General features: G+C 42.8%; 1 protein-coding gene across 7 annotated transcripts in view; it reads right to left on the bottom strand.

Annotated features, from left to right (window-relative positions):
* Window positions 1–18,148, bottom strand: part of LOC147621218 (calcineurin B-like protein 3) — a 134,671-nt gene extending 116,523 nt beyond the window's left edge. For 2 of the 7 annotated variants that reach the window (XR_015269778.1, XM_086823933.1), the window contains exons 1-2: window positions 17,863–18,148; window positions 536–690 (exon numbers count right to left, since the gene is read on the bottom strand). Coding sequence is in view for 4 of the 7 variants with exons in the window: in XM_086823933.1 (XP_086680059.1) it covers window positions 536–659 (124 nt within the window). In the remaining 3 variants the exon portion in view is untranslated. Of the gene's footprint in view, window positions 1–535; window positions 691–17,862 lie in introns of those variants that run through there. The other 5 variants (XM_086823936.1, XM_086823938.1, XM_086823932.1 and 2 more) reach the window with 4 other exon arrangements.
* Window positions 18,149–19,742: the final 1,594 nt, after the last annotated feature.

Here is a 19,742-nt window from a genome sequence, read left to right as displayed (position 1 = left end):
TGGCATAAGAGTTACAATTGAAGTACACCTACAAAAGTAGAACGCCCTCCACATCTCTGTTTCAACAAATTCTATTCCACTGCCTCTACATCTCTGTTTCAACAAATTCTATTCCACTGGCAACCAACATGGATGCTTTCTCACTAGATAATCCCCACCCCACCCCCCACCCCCCACCCCCCACCCCCCACCCCCCCCCCCTTCAAAATAATAATTTGAAGATGCAACCTGTTCAAAAGTTTCTCAAGGTGTCCAATGTTCTTTTATTGTAGTCCCATGCTCAACTTTTGAGGAGGTCAAAATTTTACCACTAGGACATACATTTTTTGAACAGGTACAGCCTATAAAATATGCACACGTTAAGAGATACATGGCTTAAAAAGAGACCAACTATCTTCAAAAAAAACATATATAAGCAAATAAAAAGGAAAAAACATATCATTGTTTCTATTCACCGGGCTTTACAATATGCAATGGAAATAATAATAAGAACTAGACTTTCCTTTGACAAGACAAGTAAATCACAGTTGCTTACAAATAGTCCCTCTTGCAATAGTCTCTGGGTGCTCTAAAAAGGAGAGATGCCTTGTCTCATTGGAATCAAAGCAACCCAAAAAACATTCCAAAAAATACTTGAAGCCCTCCAGGCAGTGCAACATGTTATCACTCCATTTTTTAAACACTCCATCCCTGCAAGCCATTCCATCACATAGTTTTTTTAGAAATTATAATACTATTATAAACTAAGAAAGATGGCAACCTGCAATCTCGATAAAACTAATCAAATTGCAGCAAGTTAAGAACTCTCCACAAAACACTTATAAACGAGGTACAATCCATAATCGCCTTGTGCAGGGCTTTCAATGTCCCGAATTTCTCACTCAATCGTTACACTTCAACCTCGCGCACACAACGAAGTGGCAAGAAAAAATCCAGCCATTTGTCGAAACTAATCTAAGGAAAAGCTTATCTCGCCCTTGTTCTTTGCCTGGATAAAGCTTGTGGCCTATTTTAGAGAGTTGAGGCCCTTATATCCAATATCCATCCTATGCCTCAATCCAACTTCTCCACTAGGAGTCCATCCATGGATTTGTCATGTTTGCTGGGCAAACTAGGATTAGATCACTTGTGAACCCTACTGATAAAGGGATAGAAGCCACTAAGGGACATAAGGGGCAGAAAAAGATCTAATAAGATGTATCCCTATGAGCTAAAATGCAAGACCTAGAGGCTCGGGCTTAGGAGAGTGCCATGTGGAAACATTTTGGAGCAATGTGTATAGTCAATACCAATAAAAAGAAACTAGAAAGTACCAATTTTTCACCTTATCTCGGCAAGTAGAGACCTAAAATAGTCAAAGAGCAAAAGCATACCAATAAAAAGAAGCTAGAAAGTGCCAATTTGTCACCTTATCTCGGCAAGTAGAGACCCAAAATATGAGTGCTTGGACCGACTCCAGCTAGCTAGACCATTTACTTAAAAAGAACAATTATTGACTATTTATTCAAATAGTGGATGTATAGCCCTATTTCATTGAAATCACATGTCTACTCAAAGGTGTTTTTACATTGATGTCTCTGGCCGAATCCTGCTACTAGAGGGCACTCCTAGGTTCTGTTTGCTATGCTCACAATTGGAGTGGGTGAAGATAATAAATGAGGAGCAAAAGACTATTTGAATGAGGATAGCCTCTCCCTCCTACCACAGGTTGGATAGCCGTTAAAAAGATGTCACGTGCATCACCACACATGGATACCATGTGGACATACTTTACCAGCAAGTGCAAGGCCCTAAGGCCTGACATCAGGCATATTCATTGTGAGCCGTTGTCCACAGACGAGACGCCAAGGGGTAGTCGTGTCATGCATGCCCTGCACATATCAGTGTGAAGCCTGTCATGCCCACACTTGTAACCCTCATGTATGGTGTAAACATGTCATGTCATCCTAGTGAAACAAGCGGGAGAACTGCCTGTATTAAGAACTATCCGAAAACGCAAAGATGGACAGAGAGAAGAGAGAGAGATGTTGATGAAACAGTGTTTTCTATATACATGTATCAAGATGTACATAGAACCTAGCCAATCCTAGCCTCTAAAAGGAATCTCCTATGCCTATGGCGTGACCCACAAAGCTTGGGATCAGATGACTATGACCCTTGCTATTAACTCAAAGCATCTCTTCACGTATTGCTCCTGTGTGCCAAGGAAACCACATCTCTCATTTTTTGATACATCCTGATCTTGTGGGAGTTTCTGTTGAGGCTACTAGTTCCTCCACCCCCCAATGTCCTGTATGTTACAAAGTATTCGATGGGTGGAGCGGCCAGTATATACTACCCTGTGGACACTACTACCACTTAATATGTTTAGTGAGGCAAATGCAAAATACTTCCACATGTGCATTGTGCAGTGTCCCAATAAATCAAGGTATTTATACAGTGTTCAGCATGGCTAGCGAATATAAACCACCAGGACCTTTAGATGCAACTCCTAGTGCAATTCGTAATTTATTTCAAGATGAAAGCTAAGAAAGACATAAATCCTACTTTTGAATTGATAATTACCCAACCGTTGTTGGCCAGGTCCTTGGATAGCAACGTACCAAAAATCCCATAAACAGGCTGGTCAATGCCTAGAAAGGCTCCTAGTCCTAGCTAAAATACGGAATTTAGGCATTTCCACGTCTGTGCATGTGACATCCGCTCCTGCTAAGCTTGATGACGGGAATCCAACTGATCTTACATGATTGACATCATCCCTTTACTCCATCAGGACTCCATCCTTGGCATCATGCTTCCAAAACTTGAGGCACTCTTGACCACTTGGATCTTGTCTTGAAAACTTTCTACTACAACCTTGGATTGCTCCACTCTAAAGCTATGTTCTGCATTGAGAAATGTGCACTTGTTCTTCTTGTCCCCTCCTTCAGCTGAAGACATGTACCTTTCTTGGGCTCAAAGCTAGATCCCTTCTTGGAAACCTACAATCCCGTCAGCGAGGTTGTCAGTCATGGAGATGGCGAGATGAAGTTAATGAGGAAGATCTATGCACAAAAGCAACACTTCTGGCCTATAAATACTCAAGGGTTGCTTTTCGAGGAAAAAGTAGCTTTTGCTTTTATTCTTGCTTTTTCTCTTTTTATTACAAAGTAAAAGGCTTATGACCATAAAAATTATAAAAAGGGGATGCCCACACTTATCAGTAATGAGTGATCACTTATAGATGTCATGCTTTTAGCCTGTTTTCCACACGTGTCCATCCTATTAAACCAATTATCTGACCGACATACGTCTCGTGTAATCCAAAGCCTGTCTCCTATTCTTGGGCGCCAACAAAGATGTCCAAGTGCTTGGAACCCAATCCTGGATAACCTCCCATTCCCAAAGCTTGTCCAAAAGTCCATAAAACCTCATAAATCAATACCACTAATAAATTCTCATATATCCCATAATTTCTGAAAATGGTGACATCACCCCTCTTCAAAACAATTGTCCTCAATTGTAAGACGAGTCATATAACCCATGATAGATAGCACAATGCAGGCTGACACTAACCAATGAAGAATCATATCTCCATAAGGAGATTCATAAGAAGAAAGAATCCATACTTCCAATTGGCATTGTCATTAACTCACTTATATCAATAGACCATGGTGAAATCCGACGATGAGAGAAAACATGAGATCCAGGAAGAGACTGGCATCAAAAAGCACTATTCCTAGTGGGGACCAGATGCAAGTGATGTTCTAGAATTTTATACTTCTCATGAAGCAACAAGGGAGACAATTGCTTAAGCAAAAAGGCATGATCCAAGCCCTGGAAAACCAGCTACCTCTTCCAATTCTACTTCACCCATTCCTCCCCCCTCACCCTCGTGGGTTCTCACCCAGATCCCTCTTAGATCCCTTCCCAAATCTCATCTCTACCTTGACTAACTCCCTTGGTGGAGTTAAGGCAGCAGACCCGTGCTTTACATGAATTGCAAGTACGGGAGATTGAGCTTCGAACACAAGCAACAACTCACATTTTCGCGCAAGAGGAACAAAGACGACACGTGGAACACAAGAATTTCCTTGCAGCTCTCGAGACAAGGGCAGTACCGCTGACTTCCTTGACTCATCTTAACAAGAAGGTGAATTTTAGTAAGTAAAATGGTAAACTCGATCCCACGGCTTTGTATTCTTGGATTCGTCAGTATGAAGCTTATTTTGCTGCTGTGGTAGAAAGTCGGATGTGGAGGAAGTTGTGTTAGCTAGCTGCTACATTGAGGGTGAAGCTATATCTTGGTGGACTCATTGGGCCCAAGCCAATTCCCAATTTGGGGTTGCTACCGGCTGCTCCTACCGGCAACAAGAGCCAGAACCAAGCAGGGTCTTCCCCCAAACAAAGCACGGGTGTCTCTGGCTCCTAGAACTCGACCAACGCACCAAAACTTACTCCAGACCAGAAAGCGCAGGCAGGCAAGACCCGTGGTAAGCTCAACCATGATGAGCATAACCAATATAAAAAGGAGAGGCGATGCTTTTATCATCATACAATAGGACATACTTCTAGGACGTGCCCTAAGAAACCCCCTACCCAGAACATACCACCAGCCTCGACAGCTTCAGTGGTGAGCCAAGCTTCCACACAAACCCCTAGGAAGCCGCTAATTCTCCAATTCCCAATCCCATGGTTGGTGCCATTGTCATCTAGGAGCTCGAAGATAAGCAAAAGGGCATCCATGATCCAAAGTATGAGCATAATATGTTCAGGCCACCCACACCGTTACCAATGCTTCAGAGAAGTATCAGGCCCTACATGACTGATTCCAAAAGATTTTCCTTGGGGACAATCCCTCCCAAGCTCCCCCCGTCTAGACTAGAGGGTCACAAAATTTATCTCCTCCCAAGCTCGGAACCTCTAAGCAAGTTTCTGTATTGCTTGAGAAAGGCCATGGAAACGGAGTTGGACCACCAACTCCAAGAATTGTTGCAACCAGGGTTCATCTGTTCATGTCCCCATTTGCAGCACCGATCCTTTTTGTCAAGAAAAAGGATTGATCTTCCACACTTTGTGTGGATTATCATGCTCTGAATACGAAGACAATCAAGAGCAAGTTCACGATGCCTCGAATTGATTATATCCTAGAGAGGCTGAATGGAGCCAAGGTGTTTTCGAAGCTTGACCTAAAAGTGGATTACCATCACGTACGGATTGTTGAAGGAGACATCCCGAAGACAGCCTTCCACACTCAACGGGCCCACTAAAAGTTTGTGGTCATGCCCTCAGATAGCCACACCGACTTCTCACCTCAGAGAATTCGACGTGTGGGTGATCCGTGTTCGTACTTCTGTACAGGATCTGGATCATTACTGTTTTATACTCAGGCGTCATCCTTATCTGGGCGCTATCCTCCCCGAGTGTAGCATCATTTTTCATGAATATTGCACCTATTCTGAGGACGTTTATCCATCTTCATTCACAGTGCGCCCCTCTACACCAGAGTATACACCCTTGACACCAGTAGCTGCCCCTACCCTGTACCTTCTTCTCCAGTAGCAGACTCTCGTGCGAACCCAGTTCCAGAGGATCGCCCTTACTATACTGGATGGTCTATAGCCACTTCACCAGTACATAGCCAATCCTCCCGGGATTTCTAGATGCCGCACCCTCCAGCCGATGGTTCTTACCAGAGCCCAGCGGTGTCATCACCAGCAAAAAACCCCAGAGCCTCGTCACCCTAAAGCCTCTACATCAACATCTTCTCTCATGGCAGAACCTGTCGACATACCAGTTCCTCCAAATGGCAGCCAGCTTTGCAGCAACTTCAGCAGTAGTTCCAACAGCAACTCCAAGAGTCTATGGCATCCTTGGCTTCATAGATCCAGCAGCTCCACACAGATCGCCACTCCTCTACGAGTTCCGTACTAGCAACAGATATTTCAACAACAATACCAACGGACGCAGACGTCATTCCTTCCGAGGTAGAAGGCGACGACCTTAAAACTCTTTATCATCTTTTACAAGCCAGTAAAACAAAGAAATTGGAAATTAAACCCCTTGATTCTTATGGTGGTCAACGCAGTAAGCGCATCTTAGACCAAATTGTCCCCAGAGGACGAACTTCATGCCTTCGTTGAAGGTCTTAACCCCACACTGCATGCCAATGTTCAGAAATATAACCCTGTCAATCTTGCCAATGCCATACGATACGCCGAGCGCATTGCAGACATTAATTCTCAAAATTCGGCCTCTTTTGGTCGAGCTAATGCCTTTCAGAAAGCCAATGGATCTCATATGAACCCAGATGGTCGCAAAGAATCTTCTGGCACTTCTACCTCCCGGCCTAATCCCCAATGGAATAATTCTCAACATCCTCGCCGATCAGAAGGATCGTCCTCTTTTCAGTCCCGACGTTCTCAGTCCTTCCAACCACGCAGTTCGGATCGTGGACGTGACCAATCTCGCAATCCTCGTCCTTCCACTGTTCCTTCTAGATGGGATCAACAAAAGACAGGATTGTGCACAATCTGCAACATGGACCTCATCGTTGGTTTGAGTGCCCGAAAAGACCAACCCATGACAGAATTCTAATGCTGAACCCTCCACTTTCGAGGAGAAACCCCTAATTGCTGACAAAGGAAAGCGTGCAGTTAATCACCGTGCTCTTCACATGCTTCGGTGATTACTACTACTGCCACAGCTCAAGCTACCTCTTCACCGTTGCCCCAGCGGTCTACTCAAGTTTTGGTTCTTCAAGGTTCTATTTCCAGTCACCCTATTCAGGTGCTGGTGTTCTCATAACTTTGTGGGAACCACCTTGACCCAGAGATTGAAGATTCGGACTTCTCAAAGTGCTGTTATTTATGAAGTAGAGCTTGTCGATGGTTCCACATCCTTGTGTAACACCGTTGCCAAACACCTCTCCTTTCGAATTCAGCACTATCGTGACAAATTGGATTTCCAAGTCATGAATTTGGCACATTATGATATGATCCATGGTCAAGAACGGTTGTATCAATATGATCCCCAAGAATGGTTGTATCAATATGATCCCCTGATTAGTTTCCGGAACCATTCCATATAATTTGCTCAAAATGATATGCTTGTGGCACTCGAAGGCATCAGAGCCCAACCTTCTACACCAACCCTTTCAGCTCTTCAAGCAAAACGGTGGGTCCGCAAGAGTGGTTGTTCCTCAGCACTTCTAATGGTCTATTCAGCCACAAATCCTCCCGAGGACATAGATACAAAGGTGACGTACCTCAGGCAACCTTTCTTTGCTCCATACTTGGATCTTTTTCCTTAGGAGCTTCCTGCACTTCTCCCACCTCGACGACCGGTCGACCATGCTATTGATCTCCTTCCTGGCAGTGCTCCACTTACTCGTGCTCCATATCGAGTTTCTTTTACGGAATCTCAAGAGATACAGCAACAACTTACTGAACTTTTGGAGAGAGGACATTCTCGACCGAGCAAATGTCCTTTTGAAGCTCCAGTACTGTTAGTGAAAAAGAAGGATAAGTCTATGCGTCTTTGCATCGACTATCGTGCCCTTAATAAGTTGACTATCAAGAATAAGTATCCTCTTCCGCGCATTGATTAATTGTTTGCTCAATTGCTCCATGCAAAGGTCTTCTCCAAAATTGATCTTAAGTCTGGATATCATCAGATTCGCATTCGCGAAGGTGATGAATATAAGACAGCTTTTCGCACAAAATATGGTCATTACGAGTACCTGGTCATGCCATTCGGGTTAACCAATGTCCGTGCAACATTTATGAGTCTGATGAATGATCCTTTTCGTCCTTTTCTGGACAAGTTCGTCATTATCTATCTTGACGACATCCTGGTGTTCAGTCGTAATATGAAAGCACACAAGGCACATCTTAAGATCGTTTTCCAGGTGCTTCGTGACAATGCTCTTTATATTAATCCAAGCAAAAGTGAATTCTTCAAGACATCCTTGGAGTACCTTGAACATGTTGTTTCAGCAGACAGTATTTCCATGGATCCAAAGAAAATACAGGTTATTGTCAATTGGCCAACTCCCACAAACATCCATGATGTTCGTTCTTTCTTGGGACTTGCCAACTTCTATCACACAAAGGTTCGTCGATTTTCCGAAATAGCTCCTCCTCTCACAGAACTTCTAAAGTCCGCTCCTGCATTCAAGTGGACTGAAGCCGCAACACAAGCTTTTGAAAATTTAAAGACAGCTTTGACAACAACTCCTGTCATGGCTATTCCTAACTCTACTCTCCCCTTTGATGTTTACATGGATGCTTCTGATATTGCCATTATTGCCGTCTTGATGCAACAAGGACGTGCTATTGCATTTGACAGTCATAAGCACTCTGCAATTCAAGTAAGATACCCGGTATATGACAAGGAATTTTTGGCTATTGTTCATGCCTATCATGCATGGAAACATTATCTCCTTGGTGTAGATTCAGTGGTGAAAACAGATCATCATTCTTTGAAATACATCTTCACGCAGCCAGTTATGAATGCTAGGCAAGCGCGTTGGGTCGAATTCTTAGCCAATTTTCACATGACAATTGAGTATGTTCCTGGTCTTACCAATGTGGTTGCGGATGCCCTCAGTCGTATGCCGCCAGCTTCAATCTTGGCTATTTCTACAGTTGAAATGGATATACCTCAAAGTTTCAAGGATCGTGATTTTGGAAATGCATTTCAAATTCTTAATTCTCAGAATGCAACTCCTTCCGAATTGAAGATTTATGGAGCATATACAATAGTGGATAGTTTATTATATTATCAGGATCGTAATTGTGTATCTCATGATACTCATGTTCGAAGAGTATTGGTGACAGAACATCACGAGGTCACTTATGCTGCACACCCAGGCATCAAAAAGACATATCGTCTTTTGACACCTACATACTATTGGCCTCAAATAAAGCAAGATGTTATTAAGTTTGTTACAGCATGTCTCTCGTGCCAACGTATGAAAGCTAGTAGACAAGTTCCTGCTGGTCTTCTTCAACCACTTCCAGTTCCCAATGAACGCTAGGGAAGTATTAGTTTGGATTTTATCACTTCATTGCTACGTTCTTCTAAAGGCAATACACAGATTCTTGTGGTGGTTGACAAATTTTCTAAAATGGCACATTTCATTCGGTGCAAGAAAGCAACCCAGGCTTCAGATATTGCAGTACTATTCATACAGTATATCAACAAACTTCATGGATTGCCAAAATCTATAGTTTCTGATCGAGATCCAAAGTTTACAAGACATTTTTGGACTTCCAGATGCTAGCCGACCGGACTCTGCTGTCCCCTGTATGCTGGCCGACAGGTGTTTTTGCTGGCCGACTAGAGGAGAGCAGGCCGTAAGCATTTCTGGTGGCTATCAGTTGCTTTTCAGCACGCCGACTGGTCATCTGGGGCCATATAAAATGGCCCCTTGCCCCTACACACTTCTTATCATTGTATCCGGGATTTTTCAGGAACTTTCCAGTACAGATGTTGGTAGTTCTTGTGTTTGTAAGTCAGAGGAAACTTTATAGGTAACCTATGCTATGATGTCTCGGGACAAAGAAACTCCTGTAGTTGAGGAAGCTCTTTCCAGAGGGACCTATTGGAAGGCCACGCACGTGGCAATTGATTACTTACAGGAGGAGGTGGATGTTGCACATTCTCCAGGCTTTGTGGTTCCGGATTCAAAGGGGGTGGTTTACAGGTTTTCGAAGGCCTTGAGTGGTCTTCAGCAGGTTTCCAGGACTTGGCATCCCACTGTAATAGTTGTTGATCCTTGTGAGCAGTATGATGCCTCCTTGACTCGAAAGCAGAATGGTTCATTGTCTTGGTTGATGCATACCAGACTGGACGGGAGCTTCCTGATGAGGTTGTTGAGCTCATGTTTGCAGAGGACTCTTTGGGAGGCAGGATTGCGGATCTTGTGGTTTCTGTAGCATGCAAAGGATCTTGGACTCTTTTACACAAGAGAGGGATTGATGGATGGAGTCAGACTCCAAGGTTGGAGTGACTCGGTTTGGGGAGGAGAGCCAGACACGAGGAACTTGACATCAGGCTACACTGGTTGTGGTGTTGCTTGCACGGTGGTGAGGCTATAGAGGTTACTTGGCGGGATTGGGTTTCCACTGGTGGAACCCACGGTCATCAAGAGGCATTTTGTTCGTGAAAAGATCATTGCTGATGACATCTTGCTAGAGTTATGTTCGACGGAGGACAGTGCGGTGGACCTCTTTACGAAGTCTTTACCTCAGGCTCCTGGCCGACAACAGTATGTTAGCACCGACCAGCAGGCAAAATCTCATATATAAGCAATCCATAGATCATTGCATAAATCACATTCATTCCCAAGTACTCAACAAAGCAGATAAAGAGAACATGTGTGCTTGAGATCCCTCAGGGTCCTTGGAACATACAAACAGCCTCAAGCACTCCGTGCTTCAATCCAAGGCAACATAGAAGATTCTCTCATCTTCAGCCAGCATATGTGTATATCTTTAGAAATTCTTGATTTACATAAGTGACTTCATAGAGTATTCTACAATACTATTAGTTCAGAATATGGTTTAGCCTGCGTTCAGTCTTCCTCGTCCTTGCGTTTGGCAGTCCACAGTCATCATTCTCATCATCGTACAAAATTCTCCAAAGTAATACAAGCAAATACTTATGCTTCCAGGGGGGGCCTTCAATGGGTAATTGAAGGGTAATTGGGATCTCTCTCTCTACTCTTCTCTCTTGAAGTAAAGTGGATTGCATAAACTCATAGGTTTAAAGAAGGCTTTGTTGCGTGTTGCGACGGTGTAACATGCAACTAGCTAGATCGTGTATCACACAGCAAGATCTTTATACCTTTATGAAGTGAGCATGAAGCAATCTTTTATACACAAGAGGTAGAAAGAAAGAAAGTTATATTTAACGTCTTCAAAAGACCCAATGGGTCTATGAGACCAAAAGTGATACAATAGTGTCCATGTAATCTCATCATGGTACAAAAGAAAACAAAGACTAGAGCTATGAGCTGGGAATGTCAAATCCGAGCCATAGATACAAAGCGGGACCATCATCATCATACAACCTATGGAGCTAATCCCCCGGTAGGAGGAGGGGGCCATCTAGGATATCGAGCATGGGGTTAGTCTGTAGAAGGCTCTGCAAATGTGCCGGGCATGGAAAGGTGGCTCTGTGCCTCTCCAAGATCTCCTCAAGCTGGGGTTGATGTCTATGCTACTGACAAGGTCAAAGGAATCTCGGGCGTCGGTCTCATAGTGCCGTAGCCCAGTCTAGAGTCACACCGGAGTGGCGTTTGGCGGGGGTCGGGCACTCAAGAATGTGTGACTCGATGAGGTTGTGCGTATGTCATCCATGGCTGGTGTGGTGTCCTCTCGTGGTCGGAAGAAGTGAGTGATGGTCGCCTGGGGCCGGGGTGGGATGTCTCCCATGGAGTCTGGACTCCCTAATCCGTGAACCTCTATGGCGATGAAGCTCTAGTAGGAAGAGGCCCAAGCACCGCTGATCTAGGTAATCCATGTTCCTGGATAAGGGTCCAAACCCCTCTCTCAAGAGCCAATGGAGCCTCCCTCGAATCTCATAATATATAGTGCACCTACATACGAAATGCTCCTCTGACTCACCTCTCGCTGGCACATAGTGCATATCCTCTCCTCACGCGAGGTATCTGCATGGCTCTCCCTGTCTCTATCCTCGGGCGGTGCGATGATAGCCTCAACTAACCCACTGCAATCCGTATGGCATGTGACATGTATATGTCAAGATATGTGGCCCTCTCTATGAAACTATCATGTGCATGTTTGCCCATGGACATATCCTAGAGAGCTAATATTGAAGGGGCAACCAGAAAAACAGATTTGAACCAGGAAGTTTTGAGCATGAGGTGCAAATTGGCAAGGGTTGGACTTGGAGAAGGACTTGGATGCTCTGTCGGCTGCACACAGGAGCTATCGGCTGAACCAGATAAGAGGCGGCTGCAGGCGCATCTTCATTTATGAATTTTATGACCAGTCGGCCAGCATTCCAATGATTAAAAAGGCCTATAAAAGGCACATGTGCTCCAATGATTAAAAAAGCCTATAACAGGCACATGTGCTCATTGAGTTAGGGCATTCACTCCACTAGGGAGTGGGTCCTTAGAGGAGGACTGTTGTATTCCACCTTTTATGAAAGGCAGCCTATGGCTGTAGATGTAGGGTACCTTTTTGTACCATATGAATATACTGAACTTCCAGCTATCTCACTCTCTCTACTCTCCCTTCTGTCTGCGTTTTTGCATCAGCATGTTCTAAGTGGTGTTTAGGGCTGAAAGAGGACTCCCAGAGCTTCCGCATGTTACATTGGTATCAAAGCATCAGGCTCAACAAAGCTAAACACTGATTCAGTCCCATATGATGGTGTACAGGTCCAAGGTACAGGAAAGTGCACAGGTACGAAGCCCAAGGCAAGGAACACAAGATCGAGAAGAGCTCCCAAGAGGTTTGTTGGTGGTGTTCCACAAAGCCAGAGGGGATGGCAGTCCTGTGAGCCAGATAGGTTTTCAAGCAACGGTCCCAAGGGAGGATTATCCTCCAAGGGGTGATGTGAGTGCCAGACTCATTTCTCAGGAATGAAGACCAAGACAGTGTTCAAAGTCAGGGCAGGAATGGATTGGGGACTGGATGGAACAGATGCATAGATCTTATTCAGAGTCAGAGTGGTTTTGGAGACCGGGCCGGGTTTTCAGAGAAAAGGGTTGCCAGAGATGGATGGATGACAAAGGGACTCCGGGAAAAGAATGGGATGATAACAGTCATCCAAGAACAGGTTGGAATCCCGTCATCAAGTTTAGCAGAGGGGGATGTCATGTGCATGTTTGCCCATGGACATATCCTAGAGCTAATACTGAAGGGGCAACCAGAAAAACAGATTTGAACCAGGATGTTTTGAGCATGAGGTGCAGATTGGTAAGGGTTGGACTTGGAGAAGGACTTGGATGCTCTGTCGGCTACACACAGGAGCTGTCGGCTGAACCAGATAAGAGGTGGCTAAAGGCACATCTTCATTTATGGATTTTATGACCAGTCGGCTGTGCTGGTCGGCCAGCACTCCAATGATTAAAAAGGCCTATAAAAGGCACATGTGCTCATTGAGTTAGGGCATTCACTCCACTAGGGAGTGGGTCCTTAGAGGAGGACTGTTTTGGTGTATTCCACCTTTTATGAAAGGCAGCCTATGGCTGTAGATGTAGGGTACCTTTTTGTACCATATGAATATACTGAATTTCCAGCTATCTCACTCTCTCTACTCTCCCTTCTGTCTACGTTTTTGCATCAGCATGTTCTAAGTGATGTTTAGGGCTGAAAGAAGACTCCCACAGCTTCCGCGTGTTACAGAAACCCTCCTCTATAAGCCTCATGAAAGTATCCATGCAGTACTGTAGTTTGTGTGAGAGTGGCTCATGTGTTGTGATCCTGTATGTATAGTCCCGATAAATCATATCTGATCACCCAGTTCTTGTTATCCTGAGAGAGCCTAATAGATGGGGAGTCCGGGTCATACTCGAGTGGGAGGAGGCGATCCATCCCGAGTTTCTGCCTCGTGAACCAGGTGCATACTCAGCTATACCATGGCTCATGCCCATCTTCTGCTAGCTGCTGGGAGGACTGTAGGGTGAGCCTCAGCAGTCTCTAGGGTGCCATGGCACTGATCCTATGAATGCATGTGATTGTCTAGAAGAGTGCCTCTACTACCATGGATGCTGCAGCAAACTCTACCAAGATAAGAAGTAGAGATAACCACAGATTGGGTCCCAATTTACCTACTAAAGAGGCTACCTCTACATGAAGGAGTATTTGCTTATATTACTTTGGAGAACTGTTACAACGTAGAGAACTTACTAAGACTTGACGGGCAGAGATTGCCAAACGCAAGGACGACGTAGACCAGACGTCTGCTGAACCATCAAGCGGTATGAAGCCACTTTAGATATGCACACCCAGATTTACTGAGGGAGATGCACTACTTAAGCCTGACTGCTGAAGCAAACTTCAGGGCTGCCTTTGGACTGAAGCACTCCGTGCTTGGCTATGATTTATGCTTGCAAAGACCAGGGTCTTCAAGCATACATATCTGCACTGTGTTCTATGAGAGAATACTGATTTTATGAAAAGGTTTATGCACTGGACTGAGGGGATGCTTTTATATAAGTCCACACTGCTGGTCAGTGGAAATAAATGGCTGTCGGCCAGTTATTCCAGCCCACAACCTGCTGAATATTGCTTTTAATTGTTGTGCTTGCTGCCAGTGCTCATAACTGCTGAAAGTAATCCTCACGTGTGGCTGTGCAAAGCCTATGCTGGCCTACAGGGAACCAATCACTGCTGGCCGACTGGGCACAGAATTCAAGGGCTGGCTGACTGGACACTAAGCCCATATTCAGCCCATTTTGATGTTCCATGGGATGCCCATGGGAAAAAGGGCCCTTAGCTAGCCCTTACATGCCTTCTATATGCTTCTATGAGACTGACCTACCCTAGGGTGACCTACATGCTTTGTTCTCCAAGTAGGGACTGACCCTGACACCTAAGGCTGGAAGAATGACCTACGTAGCTCATGCCTGACATGTCCCTGATAGGGCTCACAATGGGGTCACAACATATGACAAATCTTCCTAAAAAGGTACTAATCAAACATCTGTATAAGTAAAGCACTATTGATGAGCTAATGTGTCACACTCCACCTCAATGTGGCACCTCAGTGCATGGTGCATGTGAAAGACGGTCAACCTATTGAATGCTACATGTAGATATGTATATATCTACACACCCACACACACACACATATATAATATATGTATATACCTACAAATATATAAGCACATGTGTGTGTGTGTGTGTGCAAGGCCTACCATTTGCTTATTCCTCAGCCTTGGATAGTGGAACAAGGGAACAGGCTATGGCACCCACACACACACACATATATAATATATGTATATACCTACAAATATATAAGTACGTGTGTGTGTGTGTGTGTGTGTGTGTGTGTGTGTGTGCAAAATTCCACAAAAAAAAAAAAAAAGTGTGTGTGTGTGCAAGGCCTACCATTTGCTTATTCCTCAGGCTTGGATAGTGGAACATGGGAACAGGCTATGGCACTTGGATAAGCCTTTGCCTTGGTGGAAATTGACTTTAAAAAAGGTGTGGAAGTCAAAGTTACCACTTAAGTAGCGGGTCTTTTTTGGCGATGCATTACGGGCCCGCTACCGGTTGGCACTCTACTGGCTCAAAGGTGTATTGCTCCAGCTTTATGTCAGTGTTGCCACCTTATGCCTGAGACCGTACCTCACTTATTGTGGAGTTGCTTGCATTCCCGCAATTTTCTTCAACACTTGACAGCACTGCTGCACTATAGATTCCCTCGACACCGCTTTGGGCGACTTTTTTGGATTTTTGGCAGATACTGGGATATGATGATTTCTTCACATGGGTGCACTTCTGGGCTCTTTGGACTATCTATTCCACCAGAAATCATCTGCACTTTTCTGGTGATGTTGTTTATCCCTTCCCCTATTTTCGTGCTTCCCTACTCCAGTCTCTTCGAGATTGCTATGATCTTGGCGAGCTTTCTCTCCAGCAGTTTGAAGAATTTTCCAAGTTTTTTTAGTTCGTTCTCATAGTTCCACGTGCTTCGGGTGACTATGACTGTTTAGTTTACTATTTAATATAAAGAGTGGTTTCACAAAACAACACAAAAAAGTGTGTGTATGTACATATATATGTATACATACACACACACACACATTTATATATATATGTTATGTATCATATGTTTGTGCATGTGTCTATATGTGTGTGTGCGTTGTGTACACACACACACCAAAAACACACACACATATATGTATATGTATCATGTGCAAGCTATTCTCAGAGCTATTTCCTTGAAGGACAACAAGATAAAAGAACCAGATAGAACCAGTTTGGACCTAACTGTGGAGCTACAGCAGCTAAGGCATGGGCAAGAAGGCGGTGGGAGGCTTTCAGCCAGTATGCATCTCTGTCGGCTGCAGCAAGTCAGGTATGTCTAGCCAACAACAACAGGTCGTCCAGCCCACTAGTGCTTCCAAGGCCTATAAATAGGCATGGCTTGGCTTCCATTCATTCATTCAATCCCTCCTTGGGATTGGGTCATAGACTTGGGGTTAGATTAGGTATTTTCTTTCTTTTCAAGGCAGCCTATGGCTACAAGATTTGTACATCCTTTATGTCTTATAGAATATACTAAATACTCAGCTATCTCTCTCTCTCTTCTCTATCTTCTACATGCATTTTGCATCAAGCATATTCCAGGGTGGGTGTTTAGGGCTAAAAGAAGATTCCCAAAGCTTTCGCATGTGACAATATATATATGTATGCATGTATGTATATGTATATACACATACATATATATATAGATATATATGTGTGTGTATGTACACACATATATATATACATACATACATGTATCTATATGTATATATGTACATGCATGTATATGTATGTGTGTGTGTGTACATATATATGTGTGTGTGTGTGTGTGCATACATATACATACATACATACATACATACATACATACATATGTATGTATGTATGTATGTATGTATGTATGTATGTGTGTGTGTGTGTGTTTTTTATATTTTTTTATTTTTTTATTTATTTATTTATTTATTGTGTACAATGTATTATATATACATACATACATATGTATTTTAAACATGATACATATATTTAATTATTTATTTATACATATAAATTTAAAAAAAGCGTGTGTACATATATATATACATTTATTTATTTATTTATTTATTTATAATACATATATATTTCATATATATACATACATACATACATATATATATATATATATATATATATATATATATATATATATATATATATATATATATATATATATATATATATATTGGCCGTTTTTCCACCGTTTTCGGTCCCGACTCCACGTTCGGCCCGACCACCGTCAAGGCGGGGAGGGCAACCCCCGGGGCATTTGGCACCCACGGAACCTAGCCGGCACCCGGAAGGCCGTGCGTGAGTGCGTTCCTAGGGCGCCTACCATGGGTCCGTACTTTGCCTTTCCTTGCACCTCCTCTCCATATAGATGCAAACTATTTGGGGCGGGCTAGCATACCCTCAAGGCACCAACTCGGCACCAAGTCCCTTCGGATAGAAATCCCACCACATACTATATATATATACACACGTGTATATATATATACATATATATATATATATGTATATGCATATACATATATAGTGTGTGTATATATATATATATATATAATACATATATATATATATATGTGTGTGTGTGTGTCACACACACACACATATATATATATATTACATATATACAGATATATATATGTGTATGTTTATACATATGTATATGTATAAACATATATATATATATATATATATATATATATATATATATATATATATATATATATATATATATGTTTATGCATATGTATGTATGTATATTTTATTTATTTTATGATACATACATTTAAATTTTAGATGATGTATGTATATATTTTTCTCTTTATTTATTTATACAAATATATATGTGTATATAAAGAGATGACATAGGTCTTGTGTTCTATGACAGAGCACCATAGATACACAACGCGAAAACTGGTTCTGAATTTTTACATGGGCGCTGGTTTTATGAAAAACAGTGTAGATCGTTCGGTAGGGAATCTTCCGGATTACGTGAAATTGCCGTAATTATGGTTGGATTCTACTGCATATGACACCGAACTCCACCGAAACAAGATAATAACGTGCTGTGCTGCAATGTGTGAAATTAAGAAAATTGAATGTGTCTTACTGTTATCCTCGCTCAGCATCCATGAAATGTATGCGGTCGAGTTGCAGACGGAAAATGCGCTACGATGCGCCGGAATGCAGAGAGCGGCGGTAAAAGTTCCGGCAACGGGAGGAAGGAAGGCGATCGAATCGAATGTGGAAAAAACACAGGAAACCCTAGTTAGGGTTTTCAGAGAAGCTGAGAGAAGCGGGGGCGATCTTGATGGTAGAAGGAAAAGACGAAGCGATGAGGAGGCAAAAAAGGAAGCAAATGCGTGCGTAAGTATTAAATGAATGAGGAAGAAGACCGCCAAAAATTGCCCTTTACGAGCCACTTAGCTGGAGCCGCTGTCTTAGAGGTGAGTGGCTAAGTTGGAGAGAAAGGCTAAAACGGGACACTTGGCAAGCTTTGTGTGGGAGCAATTTCTACGTAAGTAAGTGCTGTACGTCATTGTCGTAGGGCAGGTTTCTCGCCTCTGTAGATTTCCCAGTACTTTCGCGTGGGCTTTCCCTTCATCAATGCAAATTAAGAAACGAATCTTTGGGGGAAAAAAAAAAGGTCCTACTAACCGTACTTTTTATTTTGGATCTTTGTGCTCAAGCCGCCATCAACTACAAGCAAGTTTTGAACCCAACACCTCAACACCTTACCGCTAGGTTGTGTCTCAATTGGCATCGTTCTAAAGCTTTCTACAACTCAGGCTTTAGCTTTCACTAAAGTCCCACAAACTATTTCAAAACAGTTCTACTTCCTGCCAAAGAAATCGATAAGGTGCTGATTTAAATCAGCATATTGCAACCTTTAGCCTTGTTATCATTGGCCATGCTCCCCCCCCATACGCCCTCACAGAACGAAACCTCTCACCCTATTCTCCATGTCGTCTTTAGTGGATCGAGGCTCTTAGGGGCCCTTCAAAACTCCACCAAACAAAAAAGAAACGATAGCGTTTTGTCATTCTTCATATCAACCTAGTAGGTGTCAACATTTGTAAGATTCCTCCCTCCAGCTTTTGAGGTGTAAAGGTGTAAAAACCTCCTCTTCTGTTCTTGTAATTATTCCCCTCTCTGAAATAGGAGAAAGATCTTGTTTTACCCTGTTTTGGCCTAGAGAGAGAATATCTTTGGATATAAAAATCCTCCTAGTGTCTAAAATGGTTTCCCCTAAAACAGAAGTTCAAAATGAACTTTCCAATGTGCATCAGGAATCAATTAAAAATGATATAAGGGACCTTAGCCTAAGGGTCTAGATTTTTAAAAATTTCTGGATTATGGTCCAATTAAGGTTCCTCTGGGCCAATAGGATTAATCCAAGTGTTGGGATGAGATAAATCCAAAGAATAAAAGAAAATACCCAAAAACGAGTAAATGTAAGATGAAGAGTTGACTGAGTACAAGGTTTATTAGTTAAAAATTAAGAGATATTACTAAAAAAAATGAGATATTTTTGAGAAATGATGAATTTTTGACACCTTGGTAAGGAGGGGGAGACCTTTGAGGTAGGCGCCTCCTTCACATGTGTGGGAAGGTTTTTTAATTCAAAAAAAATATGATATTTTTATCTCTCCTCTCTCCTAAATCAAACTAGATTGTGATGTAAATGGATGAGAATGAGATATGGACGTGATATAATGTCGATGAGATGTATGTGATGTGATGTGGATGTGAATGGATGACATGTGATGTGATGTAAATAGATGTGAATGGATGTGAATGTGATGTGATGTGAATGGATGTGAATGTGATGTGATATAAATAGATGTGAATGGATGAGATGTGATGTGTGATGTAAGTAGATGTGAATGGATGTGAATGTGATGTGATGTAAATAGATGTGACTGGATGAGATGTGATGTGAATGGATGAGATGTGATGTGAAATGGATGTGATGTGATGTGATATGAA

This window comes from Cibotium barometz, chromosome 30 (genome assembly GCF_041138505.1).
Source record: "Cibotium barometz isolate CiBa-2024 chromosome 30, ASM4113850v1, whole genome shotgun sequence".
NCBI classification, from domain to species: Eukaryota; Viridiplantae; Streptophyta; class Polypodiopsida; order Cyatheales; family Cibotiaceae; genus Cibotium; species Cibotium barometz.
This window is presented reverse-complemented; position numbering and strand designations above follow the sequence as displayed.